The sequence below is a fragment of the Lynx canadensis genome, chromosome D4, assembly GCF_007474595.2.
Source record: "Lynx canadensis isolate LIC74 chromosome D4, mLynCan4.pri.v2, whole genome shotgun sequence".
Taxonomy (NCBI): Eukaryota; Metazoa; Chordata; class Mammalia; order Carnivora; family Felidae; genus Lynx; species Lynx canadensis.
The window spans coordinates 896,954-916,304 of record NC_044315.2 but is presented as its reverse complement, the minus strand read 5'-3'; the positions used below and the strand labels follow the sequence as shown (position 1 = coordinate 916,304).

Genomic DNA, 19,351 nt, shown 5'->3' with positions numbered 1-19,351 from the left:
CTGACTCCCTGAAAAGTGTGTGGATTCACAGGGACGGTTCCCTGCAAGGCGGGGGGCAGGGTCCCGGGGTGCCCCATCTGACCTGCCGGTCGGGGATTGGGCTGGGGAGGGCAGCCAGCTGCGGACGCCTGCGCCCAGATGCCTCCGCCTGGAAGTCATTGCTGGGGGCTTCTTGGGGGCCTGGGTTCGGGGGTTTCCGCCAGCCAGGGGGCACGGTGCCATCTGCTGGCTGGTGTTGGGCAGACACCCAGGGCAGGGCCTTCTTGAGGCTGGGGAGGCTGAGGCTGTGGGTTAGATGGGGTTAGAAACTGGATCAGGGCTCCTGCTCCGCCGTGTAGGAGAAGGGGCAGAGACCAGGAGAGAAGACTCTAGGCTTCGCCAGGGGCTCCCTCTCCTCCTGGGTGGAGCTTGGGAAAGACCTCACCACCAGCTTCTCTGCACGTGGGTGTCTGGAAACCCCACTTCTGCAACCTGTTTTGTTTAAGAACTCGGCTGAATTCTCCAGTGCAGCCGAGGTCACAAACTCACTCCCTGCAGCGGGAGGACCATGGCGGATGGGGGTGAGGGGCAGGTGTGCCCAGCGCTGCCTCCCTCAGGGACAGACCTGGAGTGGGTGTTTCTCTCTCCCAGCTCCATGAGGAGAGGGGCACATGTCCCAGGGAAGCAGAGGACGCACAGGGGTGCGTCCATACGTGCCTCTCGCAGACTCTGGTTGCCATTAGGTGGTTTACTAAGCACCTACTGTGTGCATGCACTGATCCGGGAACATGCCAAGTCCTGCCCGTGAGGGCTGGATGCCCTGGCCACCTCCCTTAGAGAAAACCAGCTTGGGAGCCCTTCCCAGAGAAAGCGGAATCGCTGAGGGCACAGTCTGTTCCTGCCCCGCCAGGCCCTCCGTGCAGGTCCGCAGCCACGCTCTTGCCTCTGGCGCCCCCACAGGTGTGACGAGTACATCACGCAGCTGGATGAGATGCAGCGGCTGGCAGCCGCCGAGGACGAGAAGAAGACGCTCAACTCTCTGCTGCGCATGGCCATCCAGCAGAAGCTGGCGCTGACCCAGCGGCTGGAGCTGCTCGAGCTGGACCACGAGCAGACCCGGCGGGGCCGCGCCAAGGCCGCCTCCAAGGCCAAGCCGGGCACCCCGAGCGTAAGTCACACCTGCGCCTGCGCCAGCGACAGGGCCGAGGGTGCCGGGCTCGCCACCCAGGTGCTCTGCGGCGAGAAGTATAACATTTACTGCGATTAGGGCCACGGGCCGCCTGCCCTAACCCTCCGCACGCCACCCGTCCCTTCTCCTCCCTAACCCAGCAGCGGCTGCGGTCTAGGCTGTCTTAACCGTGACTAATGCGCAGAGGGAAGGATTGGCCGAGGCGCGTCTCTTCCACCTGGACCCTGTGAGCTTGGTGTCTGTTCTCACCCCTCGGCACCGCCCTTCATAGCAGCTACTGTCTCGGTGGCGGCGGAGGGGGTGTCCTTGCAAAAACGTGGCTTCCCAGGGCCTGTGCGCCGTCGGCTCCTGCAGGGGGAGGGGGACAGAGCCGGAGTGGAAACTTGCATGTTCCCCGCACGTGTCTAATGCGCGGCGACGCCGGGACCGGCAGCAGTTCGAGGTTCTGGCCCGAGTGCGAGGCACGGCCTCAGCCGATGCGCGTGGCTTGGCACGGTTTACAGAGACAATTCCTTCGTAGTTTGTGCGGCATCTCACTGCACGTCGTATTTGGGTCACGAGAACAGAATTCCCTCCCGCAGCCCCGCGTCCTGCAGCCCCGCGTCCTCCAGCCCAGACGCCTGTGGGCGGGGGGGGGGGGGGGGGACCCTCCGCTCGTGCTCACGTGGCTCAGACACGCCCGCCACACCTGACGCCAGGGCTCAGCAGGCTCAGCCTCTCTGAGATCTGCACGCCTGTCTGGTGGCCTGTGAGGTGACACATCGGCAGGTCCCAGGCCTGGGGTTTGTCTTTTTTTTCCAAGAGAAAAACTTCTTAAGTGCCTGGCCAGACTCTGTCCTCACAGGGAGCCCGTCCTTTTATACTTAGGGGTTCCCCAGCCTCCGGGGTGGGTTTTCCACTCTCTGCTCGCGATCAGATCCCAATCACAGGGCTCTAAAACGAGGGGCTCCCACGTCTGTAGCCAGAGCCCAGCCCCGTGTGGGAAGGGCACCCCGCCTGGGCCCAGGCCCGTTTGGGACCCCGCAGCGGGTGCGTGGCCTGCCCCAGCCGTGCGGCCGCAGAGGTAGTGGCAGGTGAGCAGCTGCAGGGCTCTCTGCTCCCGGTGTTTGGCATCATGCCACGCGAGTTCCCACATTCGGGAGCAGGACTTCTCAGTATTTACCCCTGTCGCCCAGTGGGGGCTGCGTGACGCGAGGCTGCAGCGGTCTTCTCCCCGAGGGGCTTCTTGCCTCGTCTCTCCATGGCCCCGGGGAGCATCTGCGCTGCCCTCACGCAGCTCCCGCCCCTCCCCCCATCCCCAGCAGACTCCATGCTGCGTGGACCACCGTGGGTTTGGCCAACGGCCGGAGCAGGAAGACAGGGGTCGGGCCGCTCTGCTGACGGGAGGCTGGGTCTCGAGGCCCCCTCCGCCCGAGGAGGGGTCTTCCAGGGGCCTGGCTGCCCGCTGGCCCCGCACGTCGCTTCTTCCCTCCGCCGAGCCTGGCACGCAGCTTCTTGTCCACACAAGGCACGGCCCCCCTAACCCACGCAGGTCTTCTCCGCGTCTGCTGCCGACTAACGCACCACGTCCTCGCCCGGCCAGAGCTTCGGTGGTCGGGCCGGTGCCGGTTCTAACGCTGTCTTGTTTTCTCCTTTTCAGCTGTAGAGTAGCTGCCGGGAGGACTCGGCCGCGGCCCTGTCACACTGCAGCCCCTCCCCCTCCCGCGGGCCCACGCAGAGGAAGGAAGGGCAGCCTAAAAGTCCACTTAGAAACCTGTTTGGATATGCCACTGCAGTTCTTTCCAAGTTAGCATTCCCTGAGTGTTTAATGGCAGAGGACATAAAGCTTTAATGTTGAGAATGCCGCCAGCTGCTTGCCTGTACGGTGCTGAAGAACCTGCTCGGACAGCGGCCATCAGGCTCGCTTAGAACCCGCTAGAAACGCTCAACACCGGGGTCTCCCTGTTACAGATGCCCTTTTATATCCCATCAACCTGTGCACTTTTGATATTTTGATATTATTATATTTGCTTCCTTAATCCCTCCCATAGAGACGGTCTCAGATGCCGTGGTCTGTCTCGTGGTCCTGTAGCGCTCCGTCTTAGCTCCCGCCGTGTTGATCTGGTGTCAGCACGTGGCACGGACGTGTTTCCCCAGCGTGTAGCTCTAGACTGTTTAGGTGAAGGCCTCGACCCGGCAAGGAGCTCGGCCAGTCGTAGCCACGCTGTGGTTCAGCAGCCTTTTAGGTTATGCGGCATTATGGTTCATGTTTGAAATTACAGATTTTAAATGCCATGTTCATTAAGAAATCCAGGGTATTCCAATTCTGGGGTTTTTCATATTGTATTATTATTATTCTTAGGAATAGTTCAATGTAACAAGAAGAAAACTTGACCTTGCTCTGGTTAAACAGTAATAGGCACTTGAAAACAAAAAGATAAATTATTGAATGAGTAGTATTACCTACAAATTCCAGAATCTTCTGGGTTTTAGGACATTGTGAAGCATGACTGATTAACAGAATTTATACAACTGTACCAGTGAAATTCCAAATTGGAATTGTTTTGTTACTCTGGTTGTTGTGCCAGATTGTGGCACACTTAGAAAATCCTACAGCCGTCGGTTTCTAGGGTGTTCTGTCTCAACGCCTTTTTGTTAGTAATCATTGCCAGTAGTGCCTTCATCAGTTAAGGGAGGTGTCCCAGCGCAGTTCGTGCTCTAAAATGGACGGTGAGGAGCTAGTTGGGAATGTTGAAGGCCAGTGTGGACCAGTAGGTGTGAACGGGTGCGCACCGTCATACCTGAACCTGGGCATCTTCATCGAGGGAAAGAAAACAGCGATTGTGCAAAATTCTGTTAGTCAGTGATTCTTTACTGTGCAGATCCTTGCAAATTCAGGGGCTGAGAAAAGGAAAGTGAACACACACCTCGAGTGTGCTTTGGGAACCAAATGGACTTGAGGGACAAGCTAAGCCAGCGGTGTGGACGACACGCCATGTTTGTGAAGAGCGGGCGGCAGGGGCGCCGGCTGTCGGCCTCGTGCAGGGGTGAGGGCTAGCCGTAGTATTCTTTGCAAATGTGAGGAAGAGACGTTCTGTATTCTCTTGCTTGGTGTAACTAATCGCTGTTAATTTCAGGAAACAGAACTCGGTGAAGCCCCTCAGCAGTCCAGGGCTGTGTCCCGTCGGGTTTGCTGGGTGAGGCTGTGCATACGGTAAAATTGGTACTCACAGAAGAAGAAAGTGTCCTCTCTTCTCCAAAATAAAGGACAAATTATAATATATATAAGTAGCAAGGGTCAAAGAATTCTGTTTCCTGGAATAAGCATTTCTTCTTCCTAGTTGTAGGGACCCCTATTTTTACCTTCTATTACAGTGTCGGTCCTTAAGAAATAATGTTACATTTACAATAACTTCACCTGTATGGGGTATTTATTTGCAATGATGTCTGAGTACTGTATTTTTTCTGTGCATTACCTTAGTGTCAGAATGTTGTCTTTATTTTAAGATCATATGCATGTTCTCCTGCCAAGGAACCTTTACACAGACCCAAACAAACAAACAAACAAACAAACAAACAAACAAAAATGCATTCTAATTCTGAGAAAGTGAGGCAGAGCCTGGAAAAGGAGTAGGAAGGAACGGTCAGTCTCGACTTGGGACACGGGCGTCTGGTGCAAATGTCTGCAAAGCCAGTGCACATAGGAACATGGGCCTGGTAAGGGTCACGTGGTAGGACCAATAAATAAAGAATAATAAAAAGCACAAGACTTGTTCCGTGTGGCTGCTCTGCCCCCTCCTTCAGATGAATGCGGGTCCAGCAATGCATCGTAATTCCAGGGCCTGAAATGAGACCAGCCGGTCAGTAACCCTAGCGGTAGGAACTGGAGGCAGCCTGGGACCTGTTTCAGGAGGCGTGGGGAGGTGGGGAGGCGCGGGGTGCCTCTGGCAGTGAGCAACTGTCATGACTACCCAGCGGCATGGCAGGGAGAGCACGTGGCCGTCGTGCCGTCCTCCCCAAGAGGCAGAGGTTTGGATCGTGTGGGGTCCTTCTGCCCTGACTCTTGCTCCGTGAACTTAGGGATGAGTAGATGCAACGAGAGTGACCTGTTTGTCAGCGCAAAGCCACGTGCACCTGCAGGAATGTCTGAGGCGTGCTGGGCCCGTCCTGGTGTGAGCAGAGGGGCACATCCTGGCTGAGGGAGCGGGAAGCCCTGGGCACGCTCCGGCACTGTCCTTCTGACAGCCTCAGTCGGACCCAAGGAGCCGCCCAGACCTCAGGGCGGCTGTCTGAGGCCAGGGTCTCCCTCCCCCTGGGGTCTCCCCTGGCCCTGTGGCTGCTGCAAGGCCGCTTCCTCTGATGATCCGTGGCTGGCATGAGTAGCGGCTGCCTGAACCCGTGTCCAACTTGAAACCTCTTTCAAAAGAGCCCTGTCTTTCTGAGTCGGTAGCTAGAAGAAATCCACCTCCCCTGCTGGCTCACGCTGCCCCACCAGGCTCCGGGAGCAGGGGGGAAAGACCGCCCCGACAGACCTGGAGGAGGGCGTGTGCTGGCGGTGGGCTGGGCAGGGCAGGTGTCACCCAGCCCTTGGCTGCCACCATGTGCGAGGCCTGCTGTGGCCCTGGCCCAGTCCTGTCCACTGGGGTATTTGACTCACAGGCACAGATGCTGAGGCTGTCTCCCCCCACCCCCCACCGCTCCCCCTGTGTGCTCTGGATTCTTTCAGGGGTGGAGTGGCAGCCTCCTGAGGGGGAGTGGGGGCTCAGTTGGCCCTGAAAGGCCTCCCGCTCAGCCTTCCCTTCCAAGGGGGAATGTCCCTTATTCCCACCACCTTGTCTGTTTCCCTGCAGTGGTTTTTACCCCAACATCTGGCAGGTTACCAGAGCTGGAAACGACAGTGCCAGCTTAAAGACAGACCTTTGGCTGAATTGCCCCCCTTCAGTGGCTCACTTACCCTGACTGACTTCTCTCTGAGCCTCAGTTTCCCCACTGTAGGATAAGGATGATAGTTCTTGGCTCAGAGGTTGTTGTGAAATTTCATCAAGCCCTAGGTAACTCGCATACAGAAGGTGCCCAGCAGATGACGTGGTAAACGGTTCTTGCTGACATTGTCATTATCACCAAGGTCTGGGATGCCAGGCCATGGGGCTGGTCTTTTGTCCGGTAGGAGTGTGAGTTTAAGTCAGCTTTTAACTAAAGTGTAATTTGCATTTAGGAAAGTGTATTCATCCTAACGTACGCTCCGGGTGTGCACACAGTGAACACAGATGTGTAACCAGCAACTACAAAGTTCCCTGGCTACCCTCCCCTCCAGGGCTGCCTTTTGAAGCAGACAATAATGGGGGTACTGCTGTCTGCCAGCATGGGAGCCTGCTGGGACAACAGAGGTACCTGCACTCTGATGTCACCTGGCATGGGATCTCGGCAGGGATGGGCTGCCATCCGATTTTCCTGAGAACGGGCTCACCTTTCAGCCGTGTCCAAACAGCGGAGCTGGAAGGGCTCTGTGTTACCATTTTGGCAAACTTCTTGTGGCCAAGCGCGCTGGCTCTTGTGAGTTCACCTCATTCATCCCTGAGCCTGCTTTTGTAAACCCAGGTCCCTAAGGTGGGGACCATGCACATGGAGCTTCTCCTAAGCAGGACAAGGCAGTGCTGCAGTACCTCACCCCACAGAAAAGGTCTGCGTGGATACCGTGACCACACCTTGTCCTGGGCCTCCTGGGAGGAGAGAGCAATAGAATCTCTCTCTCTGTCTCTCTCTGTCTCTCTCTGTCTCTCTCTGTGTCTCCCGTGCACGCGCGCACACACACACACACACACACACATTCCTTTTGTTCATCTCACTCTCAAGTAGGGAATTAAGATTTGTTTTATTTACCCAAAAGTGTTAAGGATAGCACACCATATAGGAGACCGCACACAAGTGTCCGCTGACTGGAGTTCTGCACACTGCACGCCTACACCCACCACCCTCACGAGAAGTGGATGAGGGCAGTCCTGCAGGGCGTTCGTGCACTCTGCTCCCGCTCTTCCTCCCAGGGTAACCCCGACTCTGTACAGGCTGCTTGTGTGTATTTCTGTACTTTACAAAATGGAAGCATACACTAGACAGCCGGAGCTGGGATAAATTTGCTTACCGAACCGCATTGATTTCCCACACCGTGATTGAGCTGTGCATTCATACGTGACTTGCTTTAGATTCAAAGGTACATATATCAGTTGAATGTAAAAGAATGGAAAAAAATATTCCGTAAAAACAGCCACAAGAGAACAGGAATGGCTGTTCTAGTATCAGACAGAATAGACTTTAAGACAAAAATTGTTATGAGGGACAGTGAAGGAAGGACATGTAATGATAAAAGAGCTAATTCACCAAGAAGATAGAACAATCGAATGTGCACCAAACGAAAGAGCCCCGAAATAGACCAAGTAAAAGCTGCCAGAACTGAAGGGAGAAAGCGTTCAATAGGAACTGGAGACTCTAATACCTCACTTTCAAGAGTAGAGCAAGACAGTATCCAAAAGGAAGTAGAATAATACCAGGTCCATAAGCCAGCTAGACCTAACACATCCAAGGCAGACGCCGAACAACAACAGGATACACGTTCTTAGGAAGTATACATGACATGGAACATTCTCCAGGCAGGATTAGCCGTCTGTTAAGCCACAAAACGATAAATTAAAGATTGAAATCGTGCAAACCATATTGTCCCATGATGATAGAATAAAATCGGGAATAATAATGAAATGTGGGAAATTCACAAATATGTGTAAGTGAAACTACTCTTAATCACTGTGTCAAGGAGGATATCAAGAAATAAGGAAGGTCTCAAATCAATAACCTCTCACCTTAAGAAAGCAGAAGAAAAGAACAAACAGCCCAACGCAACCAGAGGAAAGGAGATGGTAAATATTAGAGTGGAGATGATAAAATAGGCAATAGGAGGAAATGGAGAAAATCACCAAAAATCAAAGTTGTTTCTTTGAAAAGATCAGCAAAATGACAGGCCTATAGACCATGAATAAAGACTCTACTAAAAATTAGAAATGAAAATGGAGAAATTACTTCTGATTTTACAGAAATATAAAAGATTACAAGAAAGTACTGTGAACAGTTGTGCACCAAGGAATGAGATCACCTAAACCCAAATGTAGCAGAGAAAAGGAAATAAAATAGAGCAGGGATGAATGAACTAGAAGAATCAATACAAAAAAAATCAACAAAACCAAAAGTTATTTCCTAGAAAAGGTTGACAAATTGTCAACCTTTGGCCAGACTGAAAAACAGAGATGACTCAAGTTAGATCAGTGATGAGAGTGGGGATATTAATAGCAACTTGACATGAATAAAAAGGATTGTAAGATGATACAACAATGCTAACAATTAGATAACCTTGATAAATTGGCAGGTCACTAGAATCACACCAACTGTGAAAACTGGCTCCAGAAGAGATAATCTTAAAGACATCGAATGAGAAATTGAATCAGTACTCAAACCTCTTCCAGCAGAACCTCCAGTTTCCGGTCCAACATGTAAAGATCTTACAAGTCATCACTTTGCCCTAAACAAGTGAAAAACTGAACAAACTGAAAAACCAACAGCCCTTCGTGCATCTGTCAGAGAAGTGAGGTCACTGGGCACACCCCTGTCCCCCAAATTATAGAAACAGCTAGGTACAGAGAATTACAACTTACCAAAGCAGTTATCACCTGGACAGGAAAGCAAACTGTAATTGGCAGGTTGCTTGAAGCTTATGAGGGAAGCCCAGTCCTAAGGGACCCTTACACTTCTGTGAGCTTTACCTCCAGCAGCTCTGCTGTGTTCTCACTGAGATCAGAGAAAAGTCCTCTTGGGTTTCCCTCCAGCAGCAGAAGGAGGCAGGAAGCCATTTTGAAATATCCTAGGGCATTCTGCTCTTAACCATGCCTCCTCTCAGGACAAACTATTTTACCATAGCCTGGGCAACCTAGGGAAGGGAAGTACCCAACTCCACTCCCCTCGGGCCATACTTTACTGCCTGAAGGTGTGAAAAGAAGAAAAAATCTGTGAAGCACCTGTGGAGTCGAGAGCCCACGGCACAGGTGCTGGAATCACAGACCTTGCCCTGGAGTCACAGACCTTGCCGTAGGCTTCTGGAATGCTTCCTCTTCCCTGCACCTTACCAGTATTTTACTAATGCCTATTTACCATGGTTCTCTTTCCCCAGTACATCACGGTCTGGCTTTCCACAAAAACTTAAGCATAATGAAGTGAAAGAGAAAAAAAAAAAAAAAAAAGGCAAAACAAAACCAAACAGAGCAAGTATCAGAACCAGACTCAGATATAGCAGAAATGTTGGAAGTATCAGACCAGAAATTTAAAATAACTCTAATATTGAGGACAGTAATGGAAGAAGTGGACACCATGTAGGAACAGATGGGTAATATAAGCAGAGAGATGGAATGATCTAAGAATTTTAAAAACACTGGAAGGAAGAAAACACTGTGATAGTAATAAAGGCTTTGATGAGCTCATTGGTAGACTGGACACAGCTGAGGAACCTCTGAGCTTGAGGCTATATCAGTAGAAACTTCCAAAACGGAAAAGCAAAGAGAAAAAAGATTGAAAAAAAAAAAAAAAAGGAAAAGAATATCACTGTGGGACAGCTACAAAAGCTGTATCACATGCACAAGGAGAATGCTGGCAGGGAGAGAGAGAAAGGAAGAGAGCCGTGCTTGAACTGACAATTTCTCCCAAGTTGTCCAACACCAAAACACAGATCCAAGCTCAGAGAGCATTAAGGAGGACAAATAGCAAAATAAAATTACACCCAGGCATATGATATTTAAACTGCAGAAAGTCAAATGTAAAGAACCTTAAAAGAAGCCGGAGAGGTTGAGGCGTGGGAGAGTTTTATCTGTAGTGAGGGAAAGATAAGAATTACATCTGGCTTCTCAGAAACCGTGCAAGCAAGAGAGAGTGGAGTGAAATATTTAAACTGGTGAAGAGAGGGAAAAAAGGAAAAGACCAACCTGTAATGCCGTATCCTGTGAAATTATTTTTGAAAAGTAAAGAAGAAATAAAGACTTGCTCAGACATTGAGGAAGTTTGTTGCCCGTACACTTTCCTAGAAATGAATGTTAAAGTTTTTCAGAGAGAAGGAACATTCTGTAGGTCAGAAACTCAGATCTACATAAAGGAAAATTGTTAAAGGGATAAATAAAGGTAAAGTAAAAGCCTCCTTAGACTTCTTATTGTTAATCGATCTAATAGATAACGGTTTTTCAAAACAATAATAGCAACAATGTTTTTGATGATTACAGCTTATGTGTAAATGAGATGAAAGGCATCAATGATACAGGAACAGGAGGTAAGAATTAGGGATATTTTGTTACTATAAAGTACTTGCACTAACTGAGAAGTGGTATGGTGCTATTTGAACATGAACTTGCATTAATTGTAAGTGTATTTTGCAAACTCTTGGGCAACCACTTAAAAAGGTTAAAAAGAATAATTGATATGCTAAGAAAGGTAGAAGACAAAAATTGGAATAAAGAACAAGGGCAATGATCATTTTAAGAGTCAGTGGTCTAAATACACCATTTAAAAGACAGACTGTCAGAGTGGGTCAATAAACAAGACCCTACTCTATGTTGTCTGCAAGAACCCCATTTTAAATACGAAGACACATATAAATTAAAAGTAAAGGGATGGAGAAAGATACACCATCCTAACACTAATCCAAAGAAAGTGGGTGTTGCTGTATTAATTTCAGATGGCAAATTTCAGAGCATGGAAAGTTATCAGGGTAAAGATGGGTCTTTTATAATGATAAAGGCATCAATTCACCAAGAATATAACAATCCTCAACATGTAGTCCCCTAACAGCAGGGGGCCCGCCTATGTAGGCAGAAGCTGGTAGAACTGCAGGGAGAACTTGAGGAACCCACTATTACAGTTGGAGATTGGAACACCCCTTTCTCAGACATGGACAGACCCAGCAGGCAAAATCAGTAGGACACAGTTGAACTCACAGCACCATCAGTCAACTGCATACACCTGGCAACTGTAGACGACTTCATCCACCAACATCAGAATATACATCTCTCTGAAGCTCACGCAACATTTACCAAGATAGACCATATTCTGGTCCCCAGAACACATTAACACATTTAAAAGAATAGAAATCATACAATGTATGCTCTCAGAACGCAATGAAGTTTGACTAGATTCAATAATAAAAGATGGAAAATTCCCCAATACATGGGGATTTGCAATAGACTGAATGCTTTTGTGCTCCGAAATTCATATGTTGGAACTTAATCCTGAACACGACAGTATTGGGAGTCGGGGCCTTTGAGAAGTGAGAAGTCATGAGGGTAGGATCCTGATGAATTGGATTAGTGCTTTATAAAAGAAGGCCCAGAGTGCTCCCTTTTTGCTGACAACACAGCAAAAAGTGGGCTCTCCCCAGAGACACTGGACATTCTGGTGCTTCCCAGACTTGAACTTCCCAGCCTCCAGAACTATGAGAAATAAATTTCTCCATAAATTTGTGCCATAAATTTCTATTGTTACAAGGCACACAATTCTATGCCATTTTTTTAAATAAGGAAATCTCTCCAAGAGCACTATACTCTCAAAAAAAAACCAACCAAATGAAATTCCTTCATACTTGCATATTTATGCATACTTGCATTCCTTAAAACTTGCATATTTTTATTATAGCAGCATAAATTGAATAAGACAAGATTTATAAACTAACTTCTAGATAATACAGAAGCCAAAGAAAATCTCAAATTTTAAAAATATTTTGAATGAAATGAAAATGAAAATAACACATTGAAATTTATGAGGTGCAGTGAAATCAGTGCTTAGATGGACATTAATAGCATTGAATGCATAGATTAGAAAAAAGATCTAAATAATCTAAATAATCTAAAACCTAAGTGTAATATCTCAAGTTGTAAAATTTGTAGGAGAAACCACAGGGAGAAGCTCCTTGACATTGATCTTGGAAACAAATTTTTTGATACGACATTTTACAACCAATAAAAAACACAAACAAGCAGTACTACATAACTAAGAAGCTCCACTACATAAGAAACAATTAGCAAAATGAAAAGGTAACCTGTGAAATGGGAGAAAATATTTACAAACCATATCTAATAAGAGATTAGTATCCAAAATACGTAAGGATTCCTACAACTCAATAGAAAAAACACAAATAATCCAATTTAGAAAATGGTCAAAGAACCTGACAACATTTTTTCCAAAGAATATTTTAAAATAGCCAGGTACATGAAAAGGTTCTCAACGTCGCTAATCATCAGAGAAATGCAAATTAAAACCATGATGAAATTTCAGCTCACATGTGTTAAAGTGGCTGTTATCAAAAAGACAAAAGATAGGGGCGCCTGGGTGGCGCAGTCGGTTAAGCGTCGCATCCGACTTCAGCCAGGTCACGATCTCGCGGTACGGGAGTTCGAGCCCCGCGTCGGGCTCTGGGCTGATGGCTCAGAGCCTGGAGCCTGTTTCCGATTCTGTGTCTCCCTCTCTCTCTGCCCCTCCCCCGTTCATGCTCTGTCTCTCTCTGTCCCAAAAATAAATAAACGTTGGAAAAAAAAAAAATTTAAAAAAAAAAAAAAAAGACAAAAGATAACAAGTGTTGGTGAGGATGTGGAGAAAAAGGAACCTTTGTCACTTTGTAGGAATGTGGACTGGTGCAGCCACTGTGGAAAACAATATGAAAGTTCCTTTAAAAAATACAAACAGAGGGGCGTCTGGGTGGCTCAGCCGGGCTGAGCGTCTGACTTCAGCTCAGATCCTGATCTCAAAGTGTGTGAGACTGAGCCCAAGTGGGGCTCTGCTTGAGATTCTCTCTCCCTCTCTACCTGCCCTTCTCCCACTCACACACTGTCTCTCTCAAAGTAAATTAAAAAAAAAAAAAGAATTATGTCCTGACAAATTGGATAAACCTAAAAGAAATGAATAAATTCTTAGAAGCATATAATCTTCCAAAAAGCTGAATCAGGAAGAAATACAAAATATGAACAGATCAGTTGCTAGTAATGAAGTAGAATCGGTAATCAAAAAACTCCCAATGAACGAAAGTCCAAGACCAGCTGGATTCACAGGTGAATTCTACCAAACATTTAAAAGAAGAGTTAGTTCTCCTCAAACTATTTCAAAAACCACAAGAGGAAGGAATGCCTCCAAATACATTCTACAAGGCCAACATTACCCGGATACCAACACCAGTCAAAGACACTACAGACCAATGTCCCTGATAAACACAGACACAAAATTCCCAACAAATATTCACAAATTGCATTCAGCACTACATTAAAAGAATCATACACCATGATCAAGTGGGATTTATTTTGAGGATGCAAGGATGGTTCAGTATTCACAAATCATATGATATGTCAAGTTAACAAAACAATAAAAGTCCTGATCATCCCGGGGTGCCTGGGTGGCTCATTCGGTTAAGCAGTCCGAAGTTAAGCAGTCTGACTTCAGCTCAGGTCGTGATCTCACTGTGTGTGGGTTCAAGCCCTGTGTTGGTCTCTGTGCTGACAGCACGGAGCCTGGAGCCTGCTTCAGATTCTGTGTTTATATCTCTCTCTATCCACCCACCCCGCTCATGGTCTGTCTGTGTGCCTCTCTCTCAAAAATAAACATAAAAAAATTTTCTTAATAAAACATCATGATCATCTCAATAGTTGCAGAAAAAGCATTTGACAAAATCCAACATCCATTCATGATAAAACTCTCAACAAATGGGTTTAGAATATACCTCAAGATAACAAAGGCCATATATGAGAAACCTACAACAAAATCATTATGGTGAACAGATAAAAGCTTCTCTAAGATCAGGAACAAGACAAGGATGTCCACCCTCACCACTTTTATTTCACATAATATTGGAAGTCCTAGCCACAGCAATCAGAAAAAAAAAAAAAAAAAAAAAAAAAAAAGAAATACAAGGCATCCAAATTGGTAAGAAAGAAGTAAAAATTTTGCTATTTGCAGATGACATGATAGTATATATAGATATACTGTCATATCATATATAGATCTATATACTATATACAATATAGTATATATACATGATAGTATATATGTATCATATCATACTATATAGAGAGTATATATATATATCATACTATATATATAATATTACGTACTATATATAGCATAATATATAATATATATAATATATTATACACACACACACACACACACACACACATATATATATATCCTGCCTAGCTCAGTCAGTAAAGCATGTGACTCTTGATCCCAGGGTCGTGAGTTCAAGCCCAAAGGGGCATGGAGCTTAGTTAAAGGAAAATCAAACAAAACCCCCTACAGACTCCGCTAAAAACTATTAGAAGTAACGAATTATAGAAATGATCCCTGAAAAACTATTAAAAGTAATAAAGGAATTCATAAGGTTGCAAGATACAAAATTAATATAGAGAAATTGGTTGTATTTTTATACACTAATAACAAAGTAGCAGAAAGAGAAATTAAGACAATTCATTTGCAGGTGTGCTAAAAAGAATCAAATACCCAGGAGTAAACTTAACCAAGGAGGTGAAAGACCTGTACTCTGAATATTATAAACCATTTATGAAAAAAGAAGATGACACAAATATATGGAGAGAGATTCCCTGCTGATGGATTGAAAGAATGAATATTATCAAAATGTCCATGCTACCCAAAACAATCTACAGATTCAGTGCAGTCTGTATCAAAACACCAACAGCATTTTTCAGAGAACTAGATCAAGTAATCCTAAAATTTATATGAATCCACAGAAGACACTAAATGCCCAAAGCAATCTTGTGAAAGACAAACAAAGCTGGAGGTATCACAATCCCAGACTTTGAGACAAAATACAAATCCATAGTAATCAAAGCAGGATTGTACTGGCACAAAAATGGCTGATAGATCAATGGAACAGGATAGAGACCCCAAAAATCCATGATTATATGGTCAATTAATCTACAACAAAGGATACAAGAATATACAATGGGGAAAGACATTCTCTTCAACAAATGGTGTTGGGAAAACTGGTCAGCTACTTGCAAAATGAAACTGGACCACTTTTTTTTTTAATAAAATTTTTTTTTTCAATGTTTAGTTTTGAGAGAGAGAGAGAGAGAGTGCAAGTGGGGAGGGGCAGAGAGAGAGAGGGAGACACAGAAATCTGAAGCAGGCTCCAGGCTCCGAGCTGTCAGTACAGATCCTGACAGGGGGCTCGAACTCAGAACTGTGAGATCGTGACCTGAGCTGAACTCGGGCGCTTAACCGCCTGAGCCACTAGGTGCCCCCCCCCACTTTTTTTTTTAAATTTTTTTTTAAACGTTTATTTATTTTTGGGACAGACAGAGACAGAGCATGAACGGGGGAGGGGCAGAGAGAGAGGGAGACACAGAATCCGAAGCAGGCTCCAGGCTCTGAGCTGTCAGCACAGAGCCTGACGCGGGGCTCGAACTCACAAACTGCGAGATCATGACCTGAGCCGAAGTCGGACGCCTAACCAACTGAGCCACCCAGGCGCCCCGGTGCCCCCCCTTTTTACAAAAATTTTTAATGTTTATTTTTGAGAGAGAGAGAGAGATGAGAGTGTGTGAGCAGGGGAGGGGCAGAGAGAGAGGGAGACACAGAATCCAAAGTAGTCTCCAGGCTCTGAGCTGTCAGCACAGAGCCTCATGTGGGGCTCGAACCCATGAAACCATGAGATCATGACCCTAAGCTAAGTCAGAAGCTTAACTGACTGAGCCACCCAGGCGCCCCAAAACTGGACCCTTTCTTACACCGTATACAAAAATAATCTCAAAATGGATTAAAGACCTACATGTCAGATCTGAAACCATAAAACTCCTGCATGAAAAAACAGGGCAGTAATTTCTCTTACATTGGCCTTAACAACATTCCTCTAGCTATGTCCTCTTCAGGCAAGGGAAACAAAAGCAAAAGTAAATGATTGGGACTACACAAAAATAAAAAGCTTTTGCACAGCAAAGAAAACCATCAACCAAACAAAAAGGCAACCTACTTGGTAAGAGAAGGAATTTACAAATGATATAACCAATAAGAGGTTCATAATCTAATATATATGAAGAACTTATACAACCCTATCCCCCCCCAAAAAGCCCCAAGAAATCCTATTAAAAATCGGCAGAGGACCAGAATAGACTTGTTTCCAAAGAATACATGCAAATGGCCAACAGACACATGAAAAGATGTTCAACATCACTAATCATCAGGGAAATGCAAATCAAAACCACAATGAGATGTCACCTCACACCTGTCAGAATGGCTAGAATAAAAAAATACAAGAATAATATGTGTGGTGAGGATGTGGAGGAAAAAGGAACCTTTGTGCACTGTTGGTGGGAATGTAAATTGGGCAGCCACCATGGAAAACAGCATGGAGATTCCTCAAAAATTAAAAAGAGAAATACATATGATCCAGTAATTCCCTCTACTGGGTGTTTACCCAAAGAAAAAACAAAAACACTAAATCTAAAAGATAGATGGACCACTATGTTTATTGCACCATTATTTGCAATAGCCAAGTTGTGGAAGCAGCCCAAGTATCCATCCATAGATGAATGGATAAAAAAGGTGTTGTATAGGGGCACCTGGCTGGCTCAGTCAGAGGAGCATGCAACTCTTGGCCTCAGGGTTGTGAGCTCAAGCCCCATGTTCATCATAAAGCTTACTTAAAAAGAAAAGAAGGGGGCGCCTGGGTGGCGCAGTCGGTTAAAGCGTCCGACTTCAGCCAGGTCACGATCTTGCGGTCCGTGAGTTCGAGCCCCGCGTCAGGCTCTGGGCTGATGGCTCAGAGCCTGGAGCCTGTTTCCGATTCTGTGTCTCCCTCTCTCTCTGCCCCTCCCCCGTTCATGCTCTGTCTCTCTCTGTCCCAAAATAAATAAACGTTGAAAAAAAAAAATTAAAAAAAAAAAAAAAGAAAAGAAAGAAAAGAAAAGTATGGTGTATGCATATACAATGGAATATCACTTAACCATGAAAAACAAGATCTTGCCATTTGTGACAACATGGATGGACCTAGAGGGCATTATGTTAGTAAGTGAGATAAGTCAGGCTGAGAAAGACAAATATGATTTCACATATGATTTCACTTATGTGTAGAATTTAAAAAACATCAACAAAAACAAACAAAAAGAAACAGACCCATAAATACACAGAACAAACAGTTGCCAGAGGGCATAGGGGGTGGGAGGTTGGGTGAAATGGGTGGAGGGAAGTGGGAAATACAGGCTTTTAGTTATGAAATGAATAAGTCATGGGGATGAAGGCATAGCATAGGGGAAGTAGTCAATGCTGTTGTAATAATGATATGTAGTGACAGATTGTGGTGAACACAGCATAACATACAGAGTTGTTGAATCCCGATGTTGTACACCTGAAACTGATGTGACATTGGGTCAACTGGGTCAACTATACTCCAAAAGAAAAAAAAAAAAGGAAACAAATGACCCAATTAAAAAATGGGTATAGTATATGAACAGACACTTCACCAAAAAAGATATATACAGATGGCTAATAAGCTATGAAAAGATGCTCAACATCATATGTCCTTAGGAAGTTGCAAACTTAAAACAAACAATAAGATACACTGTACACACCAGTAGATTTTGGATGGCCAAAATCTGGAACACTGACAACACCAAATGCTTGGTGAGGGTATGGAGTAGCAAGAACCCTCAGTCTGGTGGGAATGCAAAATGGTGCAGCCACTTTGGAAGAATTTGGCGATTTCTTACAAATTTAAACATACTCTTACCATAAGATCCAGCAATCATGTTCCATGGTCTGTACTCAAGTGAGTTGAAAACATGTCCACACAAAAACCTGAACATGGATGTTATAGCAGCTTTATTCCTAATGCCCAAACTTGGAGACAACCAAGATACCCTTCAGCAGATGAAGGGATAAATAAACTGTGGTTTGTCAAGACAATGGAATATTATTCAATGCTAAAGTGAAATGAGCTATCAAGCCATGAGGAGACATGGGAGGAACCTTAAATGCACATTACTAGTGAAAGAAACCAATCTGAAAAGTCTACTACTGTATGAGTCCAACTATATAACATTCTGAAAAAGACAAAACTGTGAAGACAGTAAAAAACCCAGGGGTTGCCAGGGGTTAGGGTGGAGGGAGGGATGAATAGAGCACGGAGGACTGTGAAGGCAGGGAAACCACCCTGTATGGTCATAATAGTGGATACATGTCATACATTTGTCCAGACCATAGAATGTGCACCACCAAGAGTGAACCCCACTGTAGCCTGTGGGCTTGGGTGATTGTCACATGTCCGTGCAGGTTTGTTAATTGCAACAAGTGAACCACTCTGGTGGGGATGTTGGTAATGGGGGAGGCCGTTGATGTGCAGAATAATCTGCGGCATTGATAAACCCAGAACTGGCTATACAGAGACTATGGGTGGGGTGGGATTAGCCGTTACGTAGGGGCTCGGCAGCACTTGCGATGCTTCACTTCTCAAATATGAAGAGGATCTGGAACAAAAATGGCCAAATGATAAATCTGGTAGCACTAGACACAGGATGGAAAACAGACAAAAAAAGACTACAGGCAGTTTCCAGGAAGGACAGAAATGTTCTGCCTCTCCACCCTCCTGTGTGCTTCAGTTGCAATGAAAACTGCTGTTGGGAGTTTTCCCTCCCTGCCCAGGGGTGAGTGCCCTTACCCAGAGCGTCCTTGAGCAGGGCCTGGGTTGGGAAGAAGTGTTCCCCGCCGCAGGCACCACGTGGTTTGAGGCAGGACTGGCTCCAGACAGACAGGAGCTGGCTGTCTGGTGTGGACGGTGGTGGGTGCTGTCCAAAGGGTAAGTAAGACCTCCCTAGGTCAGGGTGGGCCACCTCAGCAGCCTGCTTAGTCTTACCTCAGTGCCAAAGGTGCATGTGGCTGTGGCCTCATCACGCTAAGGTCTGGGGTAGGAGGCAAGGGTTTAGTTGATACCCCACCCACATTTCCCATGGATAGTCCCCCAAACCAGCATGTGTTCACACCGCCTGCTGAGCGAACTCAGGTCCCATCTGCTTCCATGACAGAGGGCCTGTGCCCCTGACCCAGTGCTCCCCTCTTGCTCAGGTGACACCAGGCTGCACAGGGTCACAGGTATGTACTTCAGCATGAAATATCATCACCCAGAAGACA

General features: G+C 46.3%; 1 protein-coding gene across 1 annotated transcript in view; it reads left to right on the top strand.

The window, feature by feature from the left end:
* The window catches only part of BICD2 (BICD cargo adaptor 2), a 45,486-nt gene extending 40,572 nt beyond the window's left edge, over positions 1-4,914 (top strand). Inside the window, 2 exon segments of the mRNA XM_030293238.1 lie at positions 940-1,147; positions 2,808-4,914. Of these exon segments, the coding sequence (XP_030149098.1) occupies positions 940-1,147; positions 2,808-2,813 (214 nt within the window). The 3' untranslated portion in view covers positions 2,814-4,914.
* The last annotated feature ends 14,437 nt before the right edge of the window (positions 4,915-19,351 follow it).